This window comes from Megalops cyprinoides, chromosome 8 (genome assembly GCF_013368585.1).
Source record: "Megalops cyprinoides isolate fMegCyp1 chromosome 8, fMegCyp1.pri, whole genome shotgun sequence".
Lineage (NCBI taxonomy): Eukaryota > Metazoa > Chordata > Actinopteri > Elopiformes > Megalopidae > Megalops > Megalops cyprinoides.
This window is the reverse complement of record NC_050590.1, coordinates 38,037,052-38,057,835: the sequence shown is the minus strand read 5'-3', so window position 1 is coordinate 38,057,835 and position 20,784 is coordinate 38,037,052. Positions and strand designations below refer to the sequence as shown.

At 42.7% G+C, this 20,784-nt stretch overlaps 1 protein-coding gene across 3 annotated transcripts in view; it reads right to left on the bottom strand.

Moving 5' to 3' along the window:
* Positions 1 to 20,784, bottom strand: part of syt7a (synaptotagmin VIIa) — a 133,362-nt gene that overhangs the window by 24,170 nt on the left and 88,408 nt on the right. The window contains exons 1-3 of one of the 3 annotated variants that reach the window (XM_036535145.1): positions 19,102 to 19,214; positions 14,303 to 14,647; positions 9,615 to 9,731 (exon numbers count right to left, since the gene is read on the bottom strand). The exons of 1 other annotated variant lie outside the window; for it this stretch is intronic. In XM_036535145.1, the coding sequence (XP_036391038.1) occupies positions 9,615 to 9,731; positions 14,303 to 14,647; positions 19,102 to 19,181 (542 nt within the window). In that variant the 5' untranslated portion in view covers positions 19,182 to 19,214. Of the gene's footprint in view, positions 1 to 9,614; positions 9,732 to 14,302; positions 14,648 to 19,101; positions 19,215 to 20,784 lie in introns of those variants that run through there. One more of the 3 variants, XM_036535147.1, reaches the window with a different exon arrangement.

The following is a 20,784-nucleotide window of genomic DNA, read 5'->3' as shown; positions in this document are numbered from 1 at the left end:
TGGAAAAATGGTATTATGAATAATACGTGAAGTGTTCTTATAGTTAATAGTAATAGTAATTCTTTATAGTCTTAATAGTCTACTAACATTTGTAGAAGTGTAGTTCTACAAATGTTAGTAGACTATTGTGGGAGTCAAGATTTACGATCATGAATATCAAGGGGACATTCTAAAACCCTTAACGTGGATTAATATTCCAAAACTGCAATCAGTGATCACCAAATTTCAGTGGACATCTCTTGTCAGAAACACTTCCTCCTGTCAAAAAATCAAAACCGAAATCTTAGGAGTGTGGTTGTTGTCCTACATTAAGCCTTTTCCTTATAATGGACGTCAATGGAGAGGAAAACGCTTAATGTAAGATAACGTCCATACTCATAGGATTTCCTATATATAGTATATTTCCTATATATAGTAAGATTCACCGTTTTGCACTGGTGCACCGGCATAAAAGTTCATGATGCTCTTGCCCCGATTAAAGTGTGCACCGGATACAATTTGGGATGAACTCAGGATGCATCGTTTCTAGTATCTTTGCATCTGTAAAATCCAATATATTTATATATAATTATCAGTAGAGGTCCTATGCCTTTATTATATAGAAATGTGACCAATAATTTTATATTTAGATTGATTCCTCCTCTCTAAACTGTTTCTCAAGAGTGCTCTCTCATCTCCACTACTGTCAGTGGCCACTTTTCGTCAAGTCTCTCGGCCAAGTCTTGCGCAAGTTGGAGGTGTGTTCGGGGCAAGTCGGAGATCATCGTGGAGGAGGACGAGCTGCACGTTCCATCAAAGTGCTACAACTCAAATGTTTGGTGACACTTCGGATTTTTTGAGAGAGACTGTAGAAAAGGGCCACATATTTCTGTTTCTATCTTTGTCTTTGTTTGCGCACAACCCCCACCTCTCACAGGCAACAACTTTTTACAACTCAGTTGAAACCTGCCCAAACCGGTCCTGCTGCTCCCCTTATCAGCAGGTATCCACAGGTAACCCAAGGCACAGGCGCACCCCCAGGTCACCATTTGCCCTCTGAACTGTCCGTATCCTTCGGCCCCCACTCAGAGCCTCAATAGGGCCAAGGATACGGGACAATATAAAGGTAGTGTTGACCTCCCCAACCTCAGTACCGGACCAACACCTGCAGAGTGAAAAACCGGGGAGACCAAGACCTTGGAGACCAAGCATTGTGCTGTTGTTGTGTGCGTCTGTGCCAAAGAAACCACACACACACACATACACCCACATACACCCATTCCAAAATCCCCAATAAACAACTGAACCTGGAACCTATGTCCTGACTGACACCCCACTGTGACAGCAAATTAGCCTGAACCTAGTTAGACAGACAATTTGACAAGATGCATGCAATTTGCAAAATATGCCATGCAGCTACAAAGTACACAGGCAGCACAAAACAAATATTTGAAGTAAAAATGGGGCTTTTTTAGTTAATTTTTGCTGTCTGCTTAAGAAGAACCAAAGAAATAAAATCAAAGTAACTGTACCAGATTGAATTGCACAGCATCATATTCTTTTGCATTGCATCATATCCCGTTTAATTGCATTGTGTTGAATCAAATTATGCCGAATCGCACTGCATCGCAATAGGGGTGAATCATATTGTATCGCATTAGTAGTTGCTTCATATGTATCTTTAATGTATCGGATCGTTAGCAATGTATCGAGATGTGTATCGCATCTGCCTCAGTGATGGAGATGCACATCCCTAGTATATAATGTGGATACGTTTCGTGTATGATATAAAAGAACCTAGCTAGACTGTAGTTGGGTATGATAAACAATAGCTAGCTAGCAAGCCTACCGTACATCTAGCCCGTCCATGTATGCTGAAAAGTAGCTCGCTATTCTGTAGTGGGCAAGGATTAAAAGTGGCTTGCTTGCCTACCATATAGCTAGCCTTTATGTGTATGAAAAAAGTAGCTGGCTAGCCTGCTGTCGGGTATGAAAGAAAATAGCTAGCTAGCCTTTTCGTGTATGATGAAAAGCAGGAAGCTTGCTAGCTAGCTAACTAACCTGCAGTCAAGAAACTTTATGTGTTGCTTGACAACACGTGTAAGTGTAATACTGAAGGAACTATTTTTGTCGGCGGAGCTGAATAAACAACAAAAAACATAATTTGTTGTCTCAAATTATCGTTACTTGATAAACAACCTTGTTTGTAGAACTGTTGCATAAAAGCAATATCACACTCGAGGTCGTGCTGTGATACTGAATATCAGCATGGCTGTGATTATCTTCAGCACTTGGCTTGCAGCCTCGTACCTACGACTGAATCACAGCCGTGCTGATATTCAGTATAATTCAGCACTCCCTCTCCTGTGATATTGCTTAAATGCTCAGCGACGTATGGGGTCAAGGGGCATCATAGGGTGCGATTAATCTGCGTTAGTTTTTTGATGTCTTATTTTTCTATAATTAATTAATCGAAATTAACATGTTATTTTGACAACCATAAATATAATATATCACAAAAAACCATTTCAAGCTCTCTTGTGGGACATTTCAAGCACTCTGGGGGCCCCCCTGGTGGCCACGGGGGCCCTAAGCAGCCACTTAGTTCGCTTATGCATTGGGCCAGCCCTGCTTTACTGCTGTGACAACATCATAATCGGCCAGGACATCAACCAAAACCTGCATAAAAATAGTCTGAAATCAAGTGTCTCCAGTGGAAAAAAAAACTGAAGAAGCACAGGGTAAGTGCTTTACTCCTGAGACAGTTCATTTGGATCTCCATTAAAATGCAAAGCAATTAACAACTTAGAGATATATTTCAGGGGTTTAGTACCACTTTCCACCTGGGAATTGACCCAACAACCCTCTGAGAACAAGCCCAGCTGCTTAAGCACTTCACTACACTGCCATTAGTGTCAAGTGAAGCGTGTTTAGAGCCAAACGCTGTTACCTTTATGTTGTAACTTACAAAACCTTTTTGCATTTGCCTTAAGAGCTGCTCCCATTATAGGCAGTATGATAGCAAAGCACCATTGTAAATTTTTATTCTCAATGAGGGACAGAAATAAAACACAAAGCATGGCCATCAGAAAATGCAAATAGTGAAAAAAGGTTGAAATTATAAACCTTTGCCAGTAACAGTAAAGTGCAGAAATCAACTTAGGGTTGATCAGGAAAGAGGCAAACCTCAGTTTATTACCACACTCACAGATCTGTGTGTCAGGAATTGTGAAGCTCCATGAATCCATCTATAATGTGAATGGGCAATAAGTTTGCAACTTAAATTTCATTCATGGTTTTGGGAACAAAAATGAACAGACAGTAATATAACCACAGAGACAGCTTTGACCATATCCAGTCAGAGATAAAGGGGCAGTTATTCCAATAGTAAGAGACCCAGCAAATTTTACACTTTTATTGGAGGTGCAGAACTACTGAACGCCACTCAAGGTACAGTAGGGTGAATGTGTACTCCACTGCTGTAAGCTAAGTGTATCTCTCTCTCCATTTAATTTATTGCCATTATGCCAATTTTGGTCTGTAATAACTTTATTAATCAACTTAAATTTCACACATAAACATGACAGAAACAACACACCAAAACCAAAACAAGAACAATGCTGACTATGGAAAAAAATCACCACTTGAAAGCTGATGTTGACAAACTCTGTCCAAGATCAGGATGAGAATGTGGCTTAACCCAGTTGGAGTTGCCTTATTAAACTACACATGTACATGTATCTATCAACTTCCAATGATGTACTTCTCCAAACAGTGAAACAACATGATATTAAAAAAGAAGCTACCAAGTACGAAACTGAACTTCAAATCTCTGATACTAACATAGCTAACAGCTATGCCTGAAGCTTGGACAGCAACAACTACAAGAACATTGGGAGGAGAAAGCAATGCATGGAAAATACCCAAAAAGAATAAAAGAAGCAGACATGTAAAGACCAATTAACAGACCAAAAGCTGTGGACTGAAAGCAGAAACAGAAGGACTGATCATTGCTGCCCAAGATCAGAGCCTTGCCACCAGATCCTACCACCATTGATTAATTAAAGATGGAACAGATCCGTTATGCAGGATCTGTAGTATATCTGAGGAAACCATTGATTGCATTATCTCAGGCTGTCTGGAACGGGCAAAAACAGAATATATTCTCAGACACAACTAAATAGCAACAAATCTGCACTGGAAGATCTGTAAGGAATACAATATTGAAACAATAGTGGTACCAACACCAACCCAATACTGTGACTGAATCTAATGGAATTACAATCTTATTGGGTATGCCAATTAGTACTGACTGAGAGATAAGTACGAGCTGACCAGACATTGTTATCAAAATGAACAGTGAATGAAAGTGTATTTTTATTGATGTAGCAGTACTAGCAGAATGAAACACACCTGTCAGGCTAACTGAAAAACTATCCAAGTACAAGAATCTTAATGTTTTTGATAAAAAGGATTTAGGGAATATCCACAGAGATTATACCAGTGGCTATAGGAGCGCTAGGACTTGGGAAAAAAGGCTTGAAAACATTTATCAATAGGATTCCAAGCAACATCAACATCAAAGAAGTAGAGAAGATAAGCCCCCTAGGAACAGTGCACATTTTGTGGAGAGTGCTCTCCATTATATGAAAGACAATCTATCCTAAACACCCAAGGACCATTGTTTGGACCCGGTGTCACGTACAATTCTTCCCAGTGTATAATTGTTCCCAGGCATTTCCGGTTGCGTCGCTCATTCAACATCACAATTTAGCTATAACCGTGTAATGGTATGCGAGTTTATCTATGTCCGATGTGTATAATTAACGTGTGAATAATTATTTAAATAAACCAGTCTTCTGTTTTGTCTGTGTTGGCATATTTTCAATTCTTGCGTATATTTTAAAAAACTTAAAGCTCAGTATTGATTGCTAACTTCATCAACTGGATAGCTGCATACCTAGTTAGCGGCGATGATGAACCTTATCCAAGTGCAAACGCATACAGCTTCAATACTTTTACTTCAATACTTCAATACTTTTTGCAGTTAGCTAGCTAGCTAACTGCAAAAGTATTGAAGCTGTATGTGTTAGCACTTGGATAAGGTTCAAATGTTATTGTACATCTGTTGTAATAAAAGAAACCAAAGTCCATTTTGTCTGTATTTCATGCTTGTGCACATTTAATAAAATGTTAATATTGTTGACTTGTTAGCCAGCTTTGTACACAACAGTTCATACTGTCACTATCTGTTGACCTCGTCCTCGGTTAATTACAAAATTTACTTAGCTTTCTATGCAACTATAGACCGTTTAACACATAGATTTAATGGACCTGTAGCAAGTGTTACTTATCACAATGCATTCTATAGAAAAAGGAAATTCCTAATGGAAAGTTTTTTTCTGATTGTACAACACTCAACTAATTGGATGTTACTACTGGTTGCAGGTCAGCAGTGATTGGTTATTTGGAATTCGCAGGCATTAAACTAGTGTTCACGTCGTGTGGCGAGTGACAGAACCGGAAATGCCTGGGAGGAATTATACGCTGGGAAGAATTGTATGTGACACCGGTTCTATAGAGGTATTACAAGATGCAAGAAAATAATAATAATAATAATAATAATAATAATAATAAATATAGCCGCAAGCGGCGATTACGGGGTCCAAGCACATCAGCAGAAAATTGAACGTGTGATGGCTGCCATTGTTTCTGAGTCAACAACTTGTCCTTGAAGACTTTATCAGGACCTTTGACCAAGATGCAATTGGTTTAGGAGATATGGCCATTCCTTTGCTATAGTGCCACCCATTCATGGATTTATACCGAACTTAATAACCTTAAGCCGTAGTGTTCACGTGTTCCAAAAGATCTGTTATTGTTCCTGTGCCCAAAAAGCACACCCCAACAAATTGAAATGACTACTGGCCTATAGCCCTCACATCAGAAATAATGAAGTGCTTTGAGAGGATTATGAAGGACTACATCTGCTCCTCTCTGCCGTGCACTCTGGACCCCCTCAGTTCACCTACCGCCCCAACCGCTCCACTGATGATGCAGTCACTCACGTACTGTACACCACCTTATCCCACCTCAACATCGGCAGAGGGAACTAGAACGCTGTTCACTGACTACAGTTCAGCTTTTAACACTATAGTTGCCCTTTTACTGGTCAGTAAGCTGCTGGACCTTGGACTGCATAAGGCTCTCCATGCAAATAGATCCTAAATTTCCTGACTGGTAGACCACAGATGGTTAGGGTGGGCAGCCTCACTTCCACCTCTCTCACCCTCAACACCAGTGCTCCTCAGGGTCGTGTTCTCAGTCCCCTGCTGTATTCTTTGTACACACATGACTGTGCGGCAAAGAATAGCTCCAACACCATCGTAAAGCTTGTGGACGATACTGTGGTGGTGGGCCTGATCACCAACAACAACGAGAAGGCCTACCTGGAGGAGGTGGAGGACCTGACAAAATGGTGCCAGGTCAACTGCCTCTCCCCTAACGTCAGCAAAACAAAGGAGCTGGTAGTTGACTTCTGCAAGACGCGACAGAGGAGCTACACCCCACTGTCCATCAACGGTGCCCCAGTGGAGAGGATAAGCAGCTTCCAATACCTCGGCGTACTCATCACCGAGGACCTGACATGGACCACTCACACTACCACCCTGGTGAAAAAGGCATGGCAGCGCCTCTGTCACTTCAGACTTTTAAAGAAATTCAGACTGCCAAAACAGATTTTAAAAACCTTATACTCTGGTGCCATTGAGAGCATTCTGTCAGGATGCATCACTGCCTGGTATGGGAACTGCTCTTCACAGGACCGTAAGGCCCTGCAGAGGGTGGTGTGACTAGCTGAGTGCACCACAGGCACTGTTCTAAATCCCCTCTAGGACTTGTATACCAGGCGGTGCAGTACCTGAGCCAGTAAGGTTATGAAGGACCCCCATGACCCAAACCAAGGGCTCTTTCAGTGGCTGTGGTTACTTAGTGTACATTGTACCTTGGCATGTGACAAATAAAACTTTGAACTTTGTCCTATAGATATCAGTTCTCAAGTATGTGTGACAGGTAATGTAAATGTTAAATAGGTCAATTTTTCCGTTGCTTAATACATGTATTATATACAAGAATGTTTGCCATTAGAAGAACCCAAATGCTTTTTGCCATCTCAGGTCAGTGAAAGTTGACCTTAGTCTAGTGTCAGGATCAATCAATGTTGATCTGGGTGTAGCCGTTGGGAATGTAGCAAAGTGTAGTTTTTGACTGGGGGAGTGGTGGAAAGTGAGTTTGCCATGTAATTTTCATACAGATTGCTATTTGACAAATCCAAAACAATACTGCAAAGTTTCATGATGACAGGTCATATTTAAGTCAGTTTAAGTGCTGCTGAAATTTGATTGGCTGATGGGTGCCATGTTGTTTGAGCTTATAGAATTTATTAGGACCTTTGACCAAGACACAGAATGCAAAATTTGAACTTGATAGGGCAAGTGCTTTAGGAGTTATGACCATTTGTTTGTTATAGTGCCACCTATGGACAGATTTACACCAAATTTGGTAGGCTCGAGTCTAATGGAATGTAGATGAGGGATCTCAAGTTTGGTGATGATTGGACATTGCATTTAGGAGTGACACCTCATTACATCAATAGAGGCCATACCCATAAGATTCATTGGTTTACAGTGGCCACATTTTTAAACGTAGCAACTTTCTTTATTATAATAATAATAAAAGATCTTGGTCTGAAGATGTTGTGTACCAAATTTCATGCAAATCGGACAAACTGTCTAGGAGGAGATAGATTTTAAAGGTTTTACAAAAAATTCAAAATGGCGGAAAGTCCAACATGGCGCATTATTTTGGTCCAAGAGGCTTTTTTGTTCATTGGGAGCCAGGGAATCAGGGGAAAAAAGAATTTTGATTCTACTCCAAACGGTTCAAGAGTTATAGCCTAAAACGTGTTGTAGCTCGCTATAGCACCATCATCTGACCAATCGGGGTAATTCTTTTTAACCTGTGTAGTGGGTGACCATAGGAACCTATCTACCAAGTTTGGTAGCTCTAGCATCTATAGTGTTTGCTGTGCAAACACTTTTAGGGCAGAAAAAAAAAATCAGAACAAACATAATAGGGTTCCAGCACTACGTGCTTGGACTCCTAATAATAATAACAATAGTAATAATAATAATAATAATGATAATAATAATAATAATAATAAAAATCAGAACAAACATAATAGGGTTCCAGCACTACGTGCTTGGACCCCTAATAAAAATCAGAGCAAATCAGAATCTGTTTTGCTCTCCTTGTTTTTGGGAGACTTAGACCTTCCCTGTCATTTTCAGTCTGCTGGCTCCGTCAAAAGGCCAGAGGAGGCCGGAGGGCAGGAGAAGGAACCGGAGCAGAGGAACCAGGAAACAAACTCTGCCTCTGCTGTTGCTGATGCGGTGGCATTGAGGGAAGGGACAGATACATTGGTGATGAATGGCAGCAAATATTGTTGCCATTGCCAAAGGATACTTGATAACAAGCACCAGCTCTGCTGTGCTGATTCTCAATTGTGTTTGATTAAGCCCTACCAATTGACAGGCACCCTGGAGGAGAAGGCAAGAAAAGGGAACATGTTTCATTGTTTTAACAAATACATAAGCCAGCGGAGACTGGAGGAATTGGGACAACATTACTGCAAAAAGCAAAATGGCTGAGGGCTAAGCTGACCTGCAGGAGCACTGATAAGGGATGATTTCTTGCGTCATCATGTAAACCTTGTACTCAGACAATGTAAACATCCCCCTTCACTCCCCCTTTAGCTCTGCCCTCTAGCTGTAGTAAGAGATTGTGGCCCACCTCAATGTTTAGGGTTATGACTAAGACTGTCAGGACCAAGCTTATTTATAGCCATGTCTCCACAACAGTGGCTTATGACACCTCTAAATAATGAAGACTTTCACATGCCTAGCCATAAAAGCTCACAGGTGGGACTCCCTCAGCACAGCAGAAGGATGGCAAACCTTAAGGGTTGCTTACCAGGGCGAGAGAGAGAGAGAGAGAGAGAGAGAGAGAGAGAGAGAGAGGTGTATGTTGCCATCAAAGACAGCTATTAAAGGCAAAAAGCTCCTCCATTCCCAACCATTCACACACCAGACAATAGCCTATCAACTAGACTCAGAGTAGCACAGAAGAACCCCAGCCAACAATCACATTAAAATGATTTACCAGCTCATTATATGTTAACGGTTTACAGTGAAAGCCCTTAATCCCAGTATTAGTCATTCAACGTCTCTCTCCCCAACCTGCCCAGGAAGGAGGTAGCAAAGCTACCAGTCTGACAGCAGCTAACTGCCCTGGTCCAATGGTCTTACGACGTCACCCCTCTCCAGATAAACCGTCCCTCCCGGCTCTCAGTATTGACCACTGCAGCAGCGCTTAAAACCATGCAAAACAGTTCTGCAATCGAGGTTAAATGACCCAATAATTCACACTATCCCTGCCAGGAGTGGCATCCCCCCTGGTGTATCCCTACACATGCTGGTCACACATTTGGTCCTCATTCCCCTTTCCTTCATTCCTCACTTTCTCTCTCACTCGCCCCTCTCACTCACACTCACGCTCTCTTGCGCTTTGGCTGGTACCTCTTGTCAGGTGGGGTCTCATGGCTGGCTGGCGCCTCCTGCAGGTCAGGAATGTTGGCAAAGTCGTCCTGCTCAGCCAACCCAATTGCCAGAGATAGAACCACCATCTTTCCTTCTCTGTCCTCGCGCAGAACAACACAGGGAGATCAGGAGGAGGTGTTTGGAAGGAGGGAGGGAGAGGGGCATAAATAGAAAGAAGGAGAAGATCAGAGAGAGGGTAAAAGGGGATGAGAGAGGAGAAAGGGGGAGAGTAAAGGAGTGAAAAAGGAATATCATGAAAAGAAACAAAGAGGAGGAAGGAAAGGGGGAGATCAGTGAGAAGACAGAAGACAGAGAACAGGCTGGCAGACCCACTAAAGGGACCTGTAACCCAGGGCAGGATACCAGGATAAAGCCAGGACTTAAGGCCGTCTTGGTGACAGTGGTTAATATTGAGATTGGCAGCTCCCATCAGTCCAGATGAAAAACACTAGGAGCCCTACAGTAATGCTGTGAGGGCATGGGCCCAATACCTCATACATGCATCTATGTGAGCACATACACATACACACACACACTTCCTCATTATCAAATCATTGCTCTGCCTACTATCCTTTTCCCCCACGATTCCCCTCCCCCTTTCTCCTTCCTCCAGAGTTAAGATTTAATTAATCCTCATTAGGAAGATCTGGACTAATTGTTTCTATTTGAGTGCCAGAGTATCCTAAGGTGTGTCACTGTTTTCTGGGTCATAGCTCCCTGTCTCCACCTCTCTCCTCCTCCCAAAGGTCCTCTGGCTTTACCACGGTATTTGTCTCTCTTCATCCCCCCCCCCCTTTCTTCTGCTGTACCTCTTTCTGCTGGAATATCTCCATCCTCTCTATTTAATATATCCTTATACCTGCCTCACCTTCACCTGTCTGTCACCATCCCATCATTACACCTGTCTTACTGTTATCTGCCTTCCCCCCTCCCAAAACTACACTTGTTTTCCTTTTACCTGTCAATATCATCTGCTGCATCTCCTGTGTTTAGATCAATACCCTTTCCATCTAAAATAGACCCTCTGCTCTTAACCTCCAGCCTTGCCATCCCACACACATTTATTCATGTTTAAATGGTTGGTATTGGCAGAACAGTACCATCCAAGCAGCCAAACCAAGGAAGCGCGTGAAAGACTCTGGCACTGGGGGCACATTAATAACACCAGCAGCCAGCACAGATTACAGACCAGAGGTCCCTCTGGAGATTCCTCTGGTTAAAAACACTGTGCTCCACCACACATGTGTCAGCAACACATGCTGCAGGCTCATTGAGTGACAATTCATCTCAGAAAATGGACTTGTCAAGATGGCCGCCAGTTCAGAGGGTCATGCCTGACACATTCTGAACAGAGCTAACTCCAGCTGTATTTGTAAGAGCAAAAATCTGTAATATGTTCATATATACATATATGAAGTATATAAATATGTATTTCATGCATGAATTACAGGTGTGAGGAAGTAGTGTTTGTTTGAAATTAAAATATATGTCTATTTTTTATAACACGTAAATTCAGTGCTAATTTCTGGCTGGTGGATTTTTATTTCAAACGAGATAAATCTTGATCAAGGACTCAAGCAGGATCAAACGAGAATTCAGAAGATCTGTAGGGCATAAAAAGCATGTTCTTTAAAACATAAACATAAATATCCATGCAGAATATAATATTGCCTTTGCATAAACAATAGTAGTGCATTACCCAATTTTCATAGAGTTTTACCTATATGTAATACATAATATGTGTTAAATGAACATGAAAAATGGACGTGGAATATATTACAAAAGACTGCAAAAATAATGTTCAGATTTCACTGATAATCTCTCTTTTTTCCTGGCTGGTTTCAAATCCATTCAAATCCTAGCTCATAAAATTCACATCTCCCCCCCGCTTTCTCTGGGCAGCAGTGACAATCCATCCAGTATGTAATGGGCCTTTGGACAGGGGATCAACGTGACAAGGAGAGTGGGGTTAACAGGCAACCTAACAAAATAGCTTAACCCTTGTCTCTGCACAGATCTACACTGACACTCTCTCAGACAAATATGCACATACAGTACAAACAGAAATGAAGGAGGTGCTCATAGCCTTAAGTGGTTTGCTGTACAATTCATAAAAGCTGGGAGTGCTTGCTCATTGTTCAAGTCATTGTGTTTTACTTCCTCCCCCTATCTCCCTCCACCACAAGAGAGAGCAAATTAGCACAATCGTAATTTTTTGTGGGGGGACTAATTAAACCAGCAGTCAGCTCAGTGGCTTTTGGAACACCGGCCTTTTCAGTTCTGAAATGGCCAATGGCATCAATGAGTGGGTGTTAGAAAATGCTCATGTATTACATTAAATGTTGAAAAGCTCTTATGCAGAAGGAAAATGACTTCCATTACTAATAGTACCACAAACAAAACAAACATAAAAATAGTTTTGACTAGAAACTCATTTTGGGATTACAGTTGTATCACTGGCCTTTGCCTGACATTAATGAAATGGTTAATATCACTTTTGAAACTATAACAGAAGGGAATATTTTACTGCTAGTGCTGGGCCCAGCATAAAACATGCCTATGTTCAATAATAACAGTCTGTTGTTGGAATTTGACAACACTAACAATAACAATATAAAAGAGGAATAAATATGATGAAAAGGTCAGTCTAGTGGATTAATAGATTAATAACTTTATCATTGTATTCAAATTACAAACACATGCCCAACCATACATACACACACAGAAACACAAGCCATAAGCACACAGACTATTCAATTCTCTTAAACCTGCCTAAATAGCATAAAAGATATTAAAGCTATGGCAAAGCAATACAACTATGGCCAAATACCATTACACACTAAAAACAGAGAAATCCAATATAATAATTTGATTTTATTATTGATTTATTAATTAGTAAAGTAGGATGTATTTAAAGTATTTATTTATGTTTTTATTTATTAATGAATAAAGTATGCTGCTTTAAATATACAGTATTTCACAGATGTGCACACATTTAATCTCTCTTCCTTACACCAGTGAACACAATCATTCTCTCATTCTCTGCAGTGAGTCACTGTAACACACACACACACACACACACACACACTCGGACTGCTGTGTTCATAAGGAAATCCATAGGTTTCCATAGGTAAACCTAGATTAGTAGTATCCTGCCTTGGGACAAGATCTGCGCTGTTCAGAGACGGAGTAAGAGAGAGAGAGATACAGAGACAGAGAGAAAGACAGCATAACCAGGAACAAACTGGCCAAATGACAAACACAACCAGACAAAATAGAGTGACCAGATGTCTCGATAAAACCGGGACAGTCCCAATTTGTAAATGTCTGTACTGTGTCCCAATGGAGGCATGATGCAAGGGTGATTTGTCTGGATATTCAGGTTAAGGTAAAAATAAAGTACAATCTGTTCTAAAAGTCAAACTGCTCTCTGCTGGCAGAGATGTGTCATTTCCAAGCAGAAAGACTGTGGGTGGACACACAGTTTCTGAAAATCTACAAATCACTGTATCACAACTTAAATCTTGCAAGGCAATAATTATAGCTAGCTACCTTCCTCATACCTCATCATACAAATATGCTATCTGAGACACAACCACCATCAAAATAGAAGACTATGTGAATATAGGTATGAATGGATAAAAGTCATACTTAGTCCTGTCTTTGAGAGAAAAATGAGTGTTTTGCAAAGCCCAGTGACAAGTGTTCTCAAGGCTCTTTCTCATAGTGGAGAGGATGATGTGGAACTCCATGCAAGGGGGAATCAACACAAACCGATCTATAAACCTCACAGCAGCAACAGTCTTTTCTCGAGCAGCTTTAATAAACATGCACTCACTGCAGAACTCTGCAGGTCACTGCAGAGTTCACAAATGTCCATCACAGCATAATGCATCGGAATTAAATGCTGCTCCACTGTGGAATGAAGCTTGCCCCCACTTTGTATTATGGACTCAACACATGCGAAACACATAAACAGACTAAAGCTAGAGGTGTGGAGGTGATTGCCATTGTGCATTTGAACATAGACAGCACAGTAATCTTGAGATGATTGATTTTAGCCATGCAATTTCAATCATATTTGTTTATTTTAGAACTATGCAGTCCTGTACATATGGTTAATATAATCTGTAACTTCAACTTCAAGTTCAAAGACAGTCTGTTTTGCATCTGTCCCAGTTTTTGTCATTGTAGTCTGGTTACCCTAGAGAGGTGAAGATTCACATAGAAAGTTTGGGACTTACTGGAGACAGTAACAACACAGACAAGGAACAGGTGTTACAGTTACAGTAACAGATAAAGGATGGTACATATCTGAGAAAGACTGAAGACTGAATTCATCCACAATGGAAAAACTGGAGAAAAGCACAGAGTGCTACAGACCAGACAGATTAAACATGTTATCAGCTGGTGAAACAGATTATAGGTAACAGGTAAAGAAAAGGCTAAGGCAAGTGTGACAGTACAAGTGTGACAGTATAAATGAGACAGGCCATAACAGCAATTACAACTGAAATTAAACAGGATGACAAAAGTGGAGACACCAGGGACCATACAGGCAGTACATATGGGACATGCATGAAGCAAAAGAGAGGGATGGAGGGCAGCATCTGTGAATCAGAGGCTGTTACTCAGACAGCTGTGAGAGGGAGGGGCCAGAGACTCACAGGAATGATTTGACGTCCAGGCCCCGGTTGCGGATCTGGCCCATCATGTGGTCCCAGCTTCCTGGGTTGGAGCGGGAGCGACCCCCTCCTGCACCCCTGTAGCGAGAGGAGCCACTGCCTGCTGGGCTCCCACGCACACCCCGAGGTGTTGCCCGTGGGGCGGGGCCTGTGTGCAGCTGGCCCAGGCTCTGGGAAGTGGGTGGCAGGTCGTTGAGGCTCTGTGGGGGTGGGTGTGTGAGCGGCTGCTGGAGGCTCTGCTGCCGCATCAACGTGCGGGGGCGTGTTGCTGCTGATGATGGGATGTGTTCCAGTGTGGAGGCAGAGGATAGGGAGGGATCCCCAAAGCTGGGCGGGCATAAGAGCAGGGAGGGGAGAGAGTGGGAGGACGGGCGTCGCCAGCAGGGGTAGGGGCGGGGCAGGAGGAGGAGGGAGGGCGGAACCAGGAGGAATGGGCGGGGGGGAAGGACCGGATTGATTGGGTGACGTGACCGATTGCAGGGGGAGGTGGGGTGAGAGAGAGTGGGTGAGGGAGAGTAGGAAGTGTTGAGGGTGTAGTTGGCAGAGCCAGGGTAGAAGAAAGGGAGGTGAAAATGGGAGGATAGAGAGGGGGGAGGCAGGGAGGGGCAGATGAGGTTGAGGAAGGGGGGAGGTGGAGGATTGAGGGTTGGGGAAGGTGAGAGAGAGGGAGAGGGGGAGGGAGAGGAATGGGAATGGGAAGGTGGGGAGAGCAGGAGCAGGAGAGAGAGAGAGAGCAAAGTGAGGCAGCAGCAGTAGCACAAGTAGCAGCAGTAGCAGTAGAAGAAGTTGCAGTCCGTCTGTGTTGCAAGTGTCTGTGCAGCATGCGCCTGTGGACTGCGCAGCCGCCCCAGACAGGTCTGCGTCGTCTGCATCTGTGGGGCGTGCATCTGAGGCAAACGCGTCTGTGACATCCGCCTCTGTGATGTCCTTGTGTGCGCCGCCTGCATCAGAGCTGCACGCGACTGCACAGGAGTTGCATGGGCTTGCACAGTACGGGCGAGTCTCAGTGTGTGGTGTGTGGAGCTGTGGCGCCCACTGCTGGGCCGTCTGTGAGTGGTGCTGTGCGTGTGAGAAATCCTCATGGCTTTTCTTCTCTCTTCCTGACAACTCTTTATTCCTGTTCTCTGCTTTCGGTCCCCGTCTAGGTATGTGTGTGTGACTGTCTCTACTCACCCACTTTTAAACACATGCTTGTCCCCTGGAGAATAATTTCCAGCCTATCAGCTTCCAAACCCTGCCTTTTTCTCCACCCATTCCTTTACCCCGCCCCTCCGGTTACCCTCCAAACTCTTTTCTTCAATTTGGCTGTCTTCTAAAACCTTGTCTCAGGTCGGCTTTTTCTATCTGCACTCTGTCTCTTAACATTTACTGTGAGGGTGTCTCCTGCCCTTTAGCATTGGTCAGCCTTGTCTGTGGCCACTGATTGTATTATGGCTTCCCAGATTAGGGAAACTGTGTAACAATTTTTTTGGTAATCTGTGCATACATGTCACTGAGTTTCCCGTTACCTCTTTATTAGTCTATTTCACCGTTCCCTGTCCCACAATTCCCACAGCAAGTGGTAATGTTGCTGTGTTATACTTATTGAGGTGGAATTACATCAGATGCAAGCTACACTACAGCAATAGCAAGGTGCAGTTTTCCATACGTATATGTAAACAATGTGATAACAAAATGATACAGAGTACAAAATGATAACAGAGATTCAGAACTTAACTGTTAGAATAGTAAAAACTGTTAGCGTGTATTAAACTTTAAAGGTAAAGTAACATTGCTCTGATTCCCTTATTTTCAGTTTCCTCAACTACCAAAAACTAGCAAACTGTCTCAACATTGAATCAACTAGATAATATCCAGTTTTCTTATCATCACCTCATTTGGTCTTGTCTCAGCCATATGGGTAACTGTTCCAACCAGTAAGAAATTAAAGAACATGTGGGAACAAGACAGAGAAAAATGACAGAGGAACAGAAGAGAAAAACAATAAAGAGAGTGAAAACAAAGGGAGAGGAAAAGGATTTTGAAAAAGCAAGAAAGAGGAAAAGAGAGGGATGGATAGTGAGAATGGTGTGAGACATGTACATGCAGGCATGCACACACACACACACACACACACACACACACACACACACACAGGAGACATAACTACTTATAGCTACTCAAAAATAGAATCCAATTATAGACAAGATAGGGGGTAGATGAGGAGGGAGGAGAAGCGAAGTAGTGAATTAGTGAAGGGAAAGTGAGGAGATCAGAGTGGAGGGGGGTGGGGGTGGTAGCACAGTAGACATGAGGTATGAAAGGAAAGTGTGAAATTAAGAGAGAGAGATCATGGTTAAAATTTTCAGGAGCTGTTAAATTGCCACAGCACTCACAAATGTGCTCAAAAATGACATTTTATCACTTCTCAAAGGACAATGCCTGAAATTTCCATTTTGCCAAACCTCAGAGTACAATGATTTCATTACTGTGCATGTAGCATGCAATGTAATGTGAACATCCTCTGGTACCCGGGCTTTCCTCTTTTGCTGATGCTGCTTATGCTGAGCAGCACCTCAATCAGAAATCATACTTGAGCTTTAGAGAGAGGAAATGTATCAAATGTTGCATAGTAAATCCTTCTGAAGCATGCTAACATATACATCTGTCCAAAAATACTTCCTAATGTGCATGTATATATAGTATCACACAAACATATTTATGTTTGAATGTATGTACTAGAGTTCTTTTACTGATACAATTAGGTCCATACGTATTTGGACAGTGACAGTTTTCACAATTTTGGCTCTGTATGCCACTACAATGGATTTGAAATTAAGCAATCAAGATGTGATTGCAGACTTTCAGCTTTAATTCAAGAGGTTTAACAAAAATATCATATAAACCAAATTACAGAAATTTTTATACATTGCCCCCCCCCCCCCCCATTTTCAGGGGCTCAAAAGTAATTGGACAAACTAACATAAACATAAATACATAAATAAAATGATCATTCTTAATACTTGGTTGAAAATGCTTTGCATTGAATGACTGCCTGAAGTCTGGAACCCATGGACCTCATCAAATTCTGGGTTTCCTCCTTAGCGATGCTTTGCCAGGCCTTTACAGCAGCTGTCTTAAGTTACTGCTTGTTCATTGGTTTTTCTGCCTTCAGTTTTGTCTTCAGCAAGTGAAATTCATGTTCCATTGGGTTGAGGTCATGTGACTGACTCGGCCATTGAAGAATATTCCACTTCTTTGCCTAGAAAAGATCTTTGGTTGCTTGAATCGCGTGTTTTTGGTTCATCGGTACTGTGAAGCGCCGTCCTATTGGTTTTGCAGCATTTGGCTGAATCTGAGCAGACAGTATAGCCCTATACACTTCAGAATTCATCCTGCTGCTTCTGTCAGCAGTCATATCATCAATAAACACTAATGACCCAGTTCCATTGGCAGCCATACATACCCATGCCATAACACTGCCTCCACCATGTTTCACAGATGATGTGGTATGCTTTGGATCATGAGCGATTCCTTCCCTTCTCTGTACTCTTCTCCTCCCATCATTCTGGTACAGGTCGATCTTAGTTTCATCTGTCAAAAGAATATTGTTCCAGAACTGGATGTTTTTTTTAAAATATGTTTTCTGACAAGGCAAAGACCTTCCTATTCTTGAGGCTTACCAGTGGTCTGCACCTTGTGGTAAACCTGCTTTTTTACTTTCATGAAGTCTTCTCTTGATTGTAGACTTTGACAATGATATGCCTACCTCCTGGAGAGTGTTCTTGACTTGGCTAGATGTTGTAAAGGGGTTTTTCTTCACCAAGGAAAGAATTTTGCAACCATCCACCACAGTTGTCTTCCATAGTCATCCAGGTCTTTTGGTGTTTCTGAACTCACCACTGTGTTCCTTCTTTTTAAGAAGGTACCAAATTATTGATTTGGCCACTCCTAATGTATCTGCTATCTCTCTGATGGGTTTGTCTTGTCTTTCAGCCTAATGATGGCCCTTGCCTTAACAGTTCTTTGGACCTCATATTGAGAGTTCACAGCAACAACTTCCAAATGCAAATTCCACATTTGGAATCAACTCTAGACCTTTCAACTTCTTAATTGTTAATGAAATAATGAGGGAACAGCTCACACCTGGCCATTAAACAGCTTCACAGTCAATTGTCCAATTACTTTTGAGCCCCTGGAAATTGGGGGGCAATGCATAAATATTGCTGTAATTTTTAATGGTTTATAGGATATTTTTGTTACACCCCTTGAATTAAAGCTGAAAGTCTGCACTTGATTGCTTCATTTCAAATCCATTGTGGTGGCATACAGAGCTAAAATTATGAAAACTGTGTCACTGTCCAAATACTTATGGACCTAACTGTATGTCACATAATCAGACCGTTAACTAGTGTGAGGGTCAGCTACTTTGAAGAGACTTCATTTGCAAGTCCTGGTGAGATGTAATTGCTGACTGTGGTTTGAGCTGATGAACAATTGCATGCCTCATACGAGCATCCACTAGCTTTATTTACTCATTGTGATGTATGCAGCCTCTAGCCTTCTCTCCATTTCCTTGGAGTGCTGTGCTCTTAGTGGCTCTGAGGCTGATGTGGCAGCTTGTAGGTCAGTTGTAGTGCTGACACTTGCAGATACTTACACCCCCATTTCCATTACAAACTCCTGATCATTTACCTTTCATTCAACCTAAGAGGACCTGTACCCCCTGGCCCCACCCTCCCCTGCTCTCCCCACAATGTTCCCCCTCCCCCGTGACATTGCCCCTGCACCTCTTCACTCACTTGCTGGGGCTCAGGACTCCAGACTGCATGTGGCTCTGGACGGTCTGCCACCTCCCAGCCTTGCTGCCCCCCGTCACCATGCTCTTCACACTGTCGCTGCGACAAGGACCCCCCCCGACCCCACCCCCACCTGATGCCCCCCTCTGACCAGACACCGCCCCACTGTGGAGGAGAGAGACAGTCGGGGAAGACAGGGAGAGAGAGGTGGATAGTGACAGGGTAGTCAGCGCAGCAGAATGACCGTATTAAAAGCCACACAGGTAAGCAGAAGGGAGGGGAGGGTGTTGATCGTGCTACTGCTCTCCATAGGAACAAGGAATGAGAACAAGCCAGGTGTATCAGTTGGGTTGGTTGCCTGTGGTCGAGGGTTAGTTGGCAGAGGAACATTCCACTGGGGAGGGCTTTGTGTGCTGTGGCCAACACTGAAGAATTACAGCTTTGGGTAAATATGTGCCTGTAGGTCCAGGAGTGGCAGTTGTGGTGAATATGTGAACATATGCTTGTTGATCTAGAAGTGGGTGGTCCTTCTGGTGGCCCTTGAATAAAGAATTACACCTCAGCTACTCCATTAAGAAACAGCTAGCTGAGTCATGTCATTGGGTAATAGTGCAATAGTAAGCATTGTATGCTTCCTTAAAAAAATCAAGTCATCTTAAATAATTCAAGACAGGAGTTGGTTGGTTGGATCAGCAGCCCTCTTTGACTTGCCCTGGATTATGTAAGGAAGGCGTGTGAGGTAAGATGCTGGCAGCCCCACAGCTCTGCAGGTCTGCAGTCATTGAACTGCTGTGCATTGGCAATGATGGTGTATGTCTGCACTGGAACAGAGTGTGTACCATATCAGTGTGTCAAAACCTTTCACAATGCAAGGGTATTTACTATGCAGACAACCATACTGCAAGAGACTGGACTGATACCACTAGGGGGCAGCAGCATGACTTACATTCATTATCCTGCAACTGTCTAAAGAATGAAGCCACACAATATTACAACACAACCCATGCTCAGCCAAGAGAGAATGTTGAGAAGTACTGATGACAGCAGTGATGATCAAACTACAGTACAGCAGTGCCCCCTGGTGACAAAAGTGTAGCAAATGCAAGAAGGTTTAGAGAACTTGCCATAAATAAAGCATAAGATATTAGGACCTTGTAATATCTTACGCTCACTTATTTGTAGAGTTTTAGTCAGTTTGTGTACATTCACCCTGGCGTACATGCCCACACATGGCAACATTCCACTCCCAAGTAACCCAGACCAATAGGCCAGACTCAGCTTGGATATCACACTGGCTACACCAATAACTTCCACAAGAATGCAGATGCACCCACAACAATGACTCATACAACATTGTAGCCATTACAGCAAAAGTAGAAAAGGTGTCAAAGGCATCTTAAGATGGCAAGCTGCAAATTCCAGCCACATCCACACAGCAGCCACTAATTCCCGGAGCCATTGCTTTGACCTCATGGAAAAGAGGGACAGGGATGGGGGGATCATCATTATGGTGACTGTATTAGTGGGATCAGGGATGCTATCCCTGTGGTCAATGAAGCCTCCACATTACAGTGACTCTGAAGGAACCAGTTCTGTGAAATTTTTAGAACGAGTATTAGGCTGCCTCATTCTTGTGGAGATACATCAGATCTTGACTGTTCATCCAGATTGCTCTAAGCCTCATTA